The 7978-nt window shown below is 36.6% G+C and overlaps 1 protein-coding gene across 1 annotated transcript; it reads right to left on the bottom strand.

The window, feature by feature from the left end:
* Window positions 1-5545: 5545 nt before the first annotated feature.
* LOC115674063 (stress-induced protein KIN2-like) lies at window positions 5546-6394 on the bottom strand. The gene is made up of 3 exons (XM_030596385.2): window positions 6231-6394; window positions 6057-6125; window positions 5546-5891 (listed from the first exon to the last, which is right to left on the bottom strand). Exons 1-3 carry the CDS (start codon window positions 6282-6284, stop codon window positions 5817-5819), a joined length of 198 nt encoding a protein of 65 aa, XP_030452245.1. The 5' UTR covers window positions 6285-6394; the 3' UTR covers window positions 5546-5816.
* Between the last annotated feature and the right edge of the window lie 1584 nt (window positions 6395-7978).

Raw genomic sequence — 7978 nt, 5'->3', positions numbered from 1 at the left:
AAAATTGCTTTTCCTTTGAGGAGTTTTTTTCTATCTTCTAGTGCTTTAGCAAATTCAAGACTAGGATTTTTTGGAATTTCAAAATTTTTAAAGAGTGGGGGTTTTAGATCTCTTTTTGAAGTGGATATTGAAAAAGATGGAAAACTATTTTGGACAGAAATTTCTATTCGGTCTAATTGTTTTCCAATAGTATGTAAATGTTGATTTGAAAAATTATTTTGTTCAACAATTTTTTTGATTCCTATGCCATCTATTTCAGAGGCAGTTTTGAAAGGAGAAGCTATTATTTCAATTTCTCGATGTTCAATTTTGATTGTTCTAAGAGGAGGATGATTAGACTCGATGACATGACCATCGTCTAATTTCCACTTATAAAATTGATCCAAAACAAAATTTTGTTTTTCTTCTAGAAATTTGTTTTCAAACCAATCAAAGAAGAATACTTGGATTTCATGTTGGTACATGTAATCATAATACTCTTTTTTGATATTAAGCGCTTGTTTTTGAAAATTCGCAAAGAACCATTCTCTGATTTGTTTGTTCTGAGAAGAATTGAATTCCTTATTTAAAAATATTTAATCAGGTTCAAAAACTGATTCTAAAACATTGATTTCAGGGTCTTCCATTTTAGAAGGAGTTGGATCAGGGAAGTCAGTAGTATGTTGGTAGACTGGTCTGGAAATTCTTGACCTGCTATCTATACCACTGATGTTTGGAAGAGGAGGTGCACTTGCAGATGCTTCCTCAGGATTATTCAAAGGGATATTAGGAATAGTATCTACAGATCTTCGAGAAGAAGTGGAATGCCAAGAAGGAATTGATCTAATGTCACAAGACCTCCTAGGAATATCAACTGATCTTCTGGAAAATTGAATAGTTACTCTTCCTTCAGGATGTTGAATAATGTTGGTAGGATCAGAATTTTGAACGATTTGTTGGGGAATTCGGTTTTCTAATTCCCATTGATCAGGAAGGGTTATTTGATTCCAAAGAATGGTCCTAGGAATGGTAACATTTGTTTTAGAAATATCTGTTTGTAAAATAAGGGTTTCTCTATTGGAATTCAATTTAAAAGCTTTGCTACCGAAAGAAGAATTCATTACTTTGTAATAAACTCTGTAGATGAGAGCTATGGGAATAGAACCTTCAGCTATAGAATAATTATGGGTCTTTATTTGGAGGATGAGAGATTTTAAAATATTTTTGTCTTTGAGAGAAATGGTAAGACCAGGATGACTATCAAAATGAATTGGTCCACTGCAAAGACTTGTTTCTACGGCTCCAAGAATGGATTCATCGTATTTTAAAAGTCTCGCATCTCTCAAAACAAGAAGTAAGGAAGTATCTAATCCCTCTTTGGTAAGGGGTTTTGCACCAACCTGTACCATACCTATATGCATGTAATTCCATTTCTGGGAATGTTTCTTTATAGAATCTTTATTCAAAAGTTGTATTGAAGCAAAAGAGTTAGAAAGTGGTACATCTCTTTCTTCGGTAACAATGACATAGTCATTGTGCCCAAAGAATTTAAACTTTGAATGTTCATAAATTTTATCAAGTTTGACTTTTGGAATGAACCAATTTTCAATTGATTGATTGAAATCTTCTATATTAATCTCTTCTCTATTTATTGGTCCTTGATCTGAGGACATTTGTCTACACACACACACACACACACACACACTTGCCTTAATGTTTGATTGTCAATCAATTATATCCTTTTAAGATTGAGTCAATCAAAACTTTCCTTTTATGAAATCTACGCCAGATCACTAGCCGTTATGTTCGTTCTGAATAATTTCTGATTCTTGCTTCACATTCAGAACTTAAGTCAATGTGGGTCTTCGGCAAGGTCTAAACCTTTCAGAAATAGAGCCTAAAGTTCTTCATCTACTTAATATATTGTCTGAGTGACTTTTTCAGTAAAGTCCGAACTTCTCGTTCTGAAATTCGTAAAGTCTGAAATTTTCCTTTTGGTCCTCGTAAAGTCTGAGCGTCCAGAAAGTTTAGTTCTCTCGAAATAGCCATTTCCAAAATATATCTACCTAGATCAAAATACTTCAGACTACGTGTCAGACTTACAAGATTAACATGGATAGTTTTGTCAACTTCAAAATCTATTAGGAAGTTTCCTCAACACATACTACCAGAAGTTGGACAGTCCGATCTCATCAGGTATTGTTTCTAGTCTTACGTTTTACTAGTTTTTTTTTCTTCATTTTGTTACAATTTTATTCTCGAACTCTTTCTTCCTTGACAAATATTCAAGATCACCGAAATTCAAACTTGGCTACTCCTCGAGTCAATTTAATATTGGGACGTCAAATTTCAACAAGTATTGCATTGGACGTCAAATTTCAACAACTTATTTCTCCCACAATTGTAATAATTATTGTTTTAGTTAAGGGACTACTTTTGCACATTTCACTAGATAAATTTGTGTATATACCCACTAATAAATGGAATTTACTTGCCAAAATGAGTTTTTTTTACTCCCATACACCCAAATCGGACAATCAATTGTTTACCCCTCGAGATCGGTTGCCCGTTTTTTGTAGCATCAAGAAGTTTGTGATTTCCCGATTTCAATTGCACATCTTGAAACTAGTCACAATCATCCAACACAACAAAATTCGGGTCGAACAGATGTCGAACAAGGAAGCAATCGCTGATCAAACTTCGTTCAAACCTTTCGATACCTAAAACGAAGGTCTGAAAGCTCAAAGTCATACCTAGAGGTATCGAAATTGAACAAACCACAAAGAGAGACAGCTATTGTCACTTTAAATTGTATCCCCATTTAAAAAAATCATCGTTAACTAAGAGTTGACCAAAATTTTATTAACGAGCTACAAGTCTTATAACATATTTTAAAACCTCAAAAATGGGTTTTGCTCATCAAAACGAGCCTTTTGACACCCATATTGCCGCCCAATCAAAAAGGCAATTTGGTATTCCTCAATATCGGTTGTCTGTATCTTACGGTGTCGAGAAGTTAGCGAATATTTGCTTTTGAATCACTCATTTCAAAACTAGGGATCACAACCATACCCACCCGACAAAAATTAGGTCGAACAAATGTTAGACAAAGGAGTAATGGTCGGTCAAATTTCAACCATTCCTTAAAGGTCCCAAAGCCCGAAATTGTACCTTGAGGTCTCAAAATTCAATTAACTTTCCAGGCCCCTAAGTTATGATAAATGGGTTTTATTCATAATGATAAATAACCGAAACAACACCTGATTCATAGACCCCCATATGGGTCAAAATCTCGAATATGCGATTTTGCAATTTCACCTAACAATATTAGGTTCATCAGAAAACTCTCGACACAAGCGTTTAGACAGCACAAAAATCACCGAAAATCAAACATTGGATGGAGAAGATACAGGCCCAAGAAGATGGAATCTCGACTCGAAGCGTGTCCTCATCTTGAGGCGGCCCATTTCACTTATAAACATCCCTTATTTGTGCTCATTTGAGAGGAAAAAGATTGGATTCCCAATCCCTGCGGTGCTCTCTAGAAATTCTCTAAATTTAGTCACGATTTTGACGCTTTAGAGATCTCGCGCTTTCGAGATAGAGCTCGCCACCCTTGATTTCATTTTCCAAACAGAAATGCATGCTAGGATGTTGTAATGCTCGTTTAGAATCGTAGAATCGAAAAACGTTGCTATGCTACCTATTCGAATAGCCGTAAACCGCAAGTTCTTAGGCCATTGTAATGCCGAAACGAAATCTCTAATACCAAGATATATCATTATGTTGCCAAATTACTCTTAGAAATTCAACACGTATCTAGACCGTCATAATTATTGTTTTTTATCTTAGATTTGAATTAGGTTGTTTTTTTTTTTGATAATCGAGGATTTGAATTAGGTTGTTGCGATACTGCTTGTGCTAAAATTGCATTAAAAGCATCATTCAATAATTCAATTTCAAAACGTGACTTCACACATATTCAAAAATTGCATTCGCAAAATTCGATTGCAATTATTAAATCATTCAATCATGTCTCATTCAATATTTCTTTCCATGTTACACGTCATGCATTGCATATTTTCAAAATACACGGTCACACACAATGGGGTCACCTGATATGCAAAATGATACCAACTTTTTGGATGGGTTTTTTATACCATATAGTACGTGAGAAAGTTGGTATTTTTTTCATCTAGGTGCTAGTTGGGAATTTCTTGCTTCAAGTAACATCCATTGTGTACTTCGAAGGATAGGCTTTAAGGACCCTGATCTCGTTGATCGTAGCTCATGAGAAAACCAACAGGTTGTCGGCAAATTACAGGCGATGCACTGTGGGGGTTTCTTCTTTCTACCTTAATGCCCTCAATGAGGTGAAGTATCTCTGGCGTTGGAGTATTCAGGAGATCAGACACTCCAACCAGACGACGAATAGGTGGGGAAGGCGGGTCATCTTGTGTGATCCCGTGCAAATGGCTTGAAGCTCCCCCTTGCCTTACCATGAAGGAGCAAAGTATAGGAGACAGTGGTAAATGCATTGCTCAAAAGTCTGCAGAACCCGCGCTAGAAGGAGCTTTCATTCAACACGCTCATAAGCTTTCAATATACGAATTTTGCTCACAAGTCCTATGCAATGATTGAGTTCTCGTGAATGACTCGGCCTGATTACAAAGGCCGATTGGATGGTAGACACCATTTTTGTTCAGACACAATGTTCTCCTATGCATTGGTTATTGGAACTTGGAAGAGAAGGAAAGGAGAAAAACGAAATTACTATATTTCAACCAAAAGAATTGAGAGATCAAAAAATAAAATAAGACACCAAATAAAATCAAGTTCATTTTTGGACATTTCGAAATAATAATGTCATCATTATCAAGTTTATGTAATGTCTGCAATTTAATTTCTTTATGTATAAGAGAAAGACTTGAAACTAGCCTTTAGACTTGCCGGCAACTTCTTAGTTTTGCTTTAAGTTGAAAGTATTTCCAAACTCTTCCAAGTAATTTGGCTTAAAAATCTTCCAAACTAAAGAAGAATAGAAGTTGCATCACTTAAGTTCAAATACTTCTGGGGAAATTTTGGAGGCTATTTACTTAATACCTTCTGGTTTATTTATAATACACAAAGAAATAAATAAGCATGAAATTGCTTCTTTAAAACTATGTCATTCTCACTTGGGGCTTTACAGAAAGAAAAAACTCTCTCCAGTGTCCATCTGTTGTGCATTCCTTGGTAAAGTTTCGTTCATAAAAGCTATTGATCTTTGGAACCTTATCATCTGCGGATGCGATGTCCGCATTAAGTTCAGCAATGACGACTACCCCTAGAATAATAATAGTTTTAGGAATAAATTTTAAGAATGGCTTGTATAATGAAAACGGTGCATTATGTCAAAATCCATGTATCAGTCTCAGACACTGCATCGCGCAAGAGATAACAGCAATCGAAGAAACAATGGTCCACAATTTGCGCCCACACATACACATGTTCATGTGTATAGAGAGAGAGAGAGAGAGAGAGAGAGAGAGAGAGAGAGAGAGAGAGAGAGAGAGAGAGAGAGAGAGAGAGCAAAATCAGAATAGCATTATGAGAGAGAACACAACATTCTCAAAAGGCAACTACATCCTGAGACTTTATGAAGCGAGATGAGAACTCCCAAACACAGAGAGTTGCCCCCTTCATTCAACCAAGAAACGAAAAGAACTACTGAAAGAGAAAAGGGACCCTCATAATAAGACCTTGACAAGAAGAAACGACAATAAAACGACCTCAAAAATAAGAAAAAGCAAAAGATAATCAGAGCTTAATTATTTATTCAGCCATATCGGAGCTCTTCATTTGTTCATCCCGGTGGCATTTTTCACTGCATCAGCAGCACCCTGTGCTTTGGCCTTCATCTGCTGGCCAGCCTGCACAGAGACACAGCAAGATCAAGACCCAAGATCACTAGATTACGCGGCACTCGATTACTTGACTCATCAAACTATGAACTGTCGAATGCAAATACAATCATTCATAAAAGAAGGCGAAAAAGAAAAGGAGAAAGGAGCAACAAGTTCTTAGATACACAGAACCTCTTGCATGGAATCCCTTGCGGATTGAGCAGTGTTGCTCGCCTTGTCCATCATCTGGTTGGTCTTCTCCTGTATCATCACATCAAGAAGAGCAGAAATTTCAGATGTCTGACAACAGAAATGAACGTAGGACACGTAATGTTGCAGGGCTAATTGATTGAGGAAGAGCTGGACCTGAGTCTGGCCCTTGGCCTGCCCTGCATTGAAGCCCATCTTAGAGTTGTCCATTTCCTCTCTGTTGCTTCCTCTTGAATCCCAACACCAAGATGCAAAGTTTAACTCTTTGTTCACGGTCTCTCACTCACTCAGAATTGAACAAGGTTTTGATGGACTGTGGTGTCGATGACGCGACGATTTTATAGTCGCTAAGATCCCTCTGTTTGCTCGACATGTGGCTTGCGACGTGGGGGTGTGGGACCCAAAAAGTAGCCCTTTGACGAGGGATTCCATTCGTTTTTGAGGAAATATTTTCTCGGTTTGTTAGAGTCATCTATCTGATTTATCTCTTTGGCGTCCACGTAACGAGAGAGGCCAATCTCCATTTTTTTCTTTTCTGTTTTCGAGAACAAGAGAGCGCTAGAGACTCGAGTATCGAAATATTCAGTATTAACTCTTTTTCCACAAGTAAAAGTTTATCTCCTTTTACAATTTCATCACAAAACTTCCAAAAAAATAATTTAATTTGGTAGGTATTCACACCCCCTAATATTTAGGGTTTGTCTATTTTTTTTGTTTTGGTCATAAATGTTTGAGGAAATCAAGGGACATTTTTGTTAGGGTCGTCCATCTGATTTATCTCTTTGGCGTCCACGTAATGAGAGAGGTCAATCTCCATTCTCTCTTTTATGTTTTGGAAACAAGAGAGCGCTAGAGACTCGACCATCGAAATATTAAGTATTCACTCTTTTCCACAAGTAAAAGTTTATCTTCTTTTACAATTTCATCACAAAACTTCCAAAAGAAATAATTTAATTTTGTATGTATTTACACCCTCTAATATTTGGGGTTTGTCTATTTATTTTTTTGGTCATAATGTTTGAGAAAATCAAGAGGCATTTTTGTTAGTGTCGTCCATCTTATTTATCTCTTTGGCATCCACATAATGAGAGAGGTCAATCTCCATTCTCTCTTTCCTGTTTTGGAGAACAACAGAGCGCTAAACATTCGAGCATCGAAGTATTCAGTATTCACTCTTTTTTCACAAGTAAAAGTTTATCTTCTTTTACATTTTTGTCACAAAACTTCCAAAAGAAATAATTTAATTTGTTAGATATTTACACCCTCTAATATTTAGGGTTTGTCTATATTTTTTTGCCATAAATCACTACAAAAAAACACCGGATTAGCGACGAAATTTGCGACGGAAAATTTGCAAAAATCCGTCGCAAATCGAATTTGCGACGGAAAAAATTCCATCGCTACTAGGTCGTCGCAAAATTTTGCGACCGATAATTTAAAAGTTCGTCGCAAAATTGCGACGAAAATAAATTCGTCGCAAATTAGCCACGAATACAATCCGTCGCAAAATTCGTCGCAAATATTTCGTCGCAAATTTGCGACGAACGCTATCCGTCGCAAAATCCGTCGCAAATTCGTCGCAAATTTCATCTCAAAATTCGTCGCAAATTTCGTCGCAATTTCGTCGCAAATTTCGTCGCAAATTCGTCGCAAAATTTCATCGCAGATTCGTCGCAAATTTCGTCGCAAAATTAGCCACGAATACAATCCGTCGCAAAATTCGTCGCAAATTTCGTCGCAATTTCATCGCAAATTTCGTCGCAAAATTCGTTGCAAAATGTATTCGTCGCAAATTAGCGACGAACTGTAATGATCGCAAAATTCGGCTTAAAATATTCGTCGCTATTTTTACATCATTTCGGCCATAAATTCTTGTCCATATCAAACAAAGGAGACAATGACAT

This window comes from Syzygium oleosum, unplaced genomic scaffold (assembly GCF_021117445.2).
Source record: "Syzygium oleosum isolate NSW1041296 unplaced genomic scaffold, Sole_v2.1 Sole_v2.19, whole genome shotgun sequence".
Classification (NCBI taxonomy): Eukaryota; Viridiplantae; Streptophyta; class Magnoliopsida; order Myrtales; family Myrtaceae; genus Syzygium; species Syzygium oleosum.
Note: the sequence above shows the minus strand (reverse complement) of the source record. Positions and strands in the feature narration are given on the sequence as shown.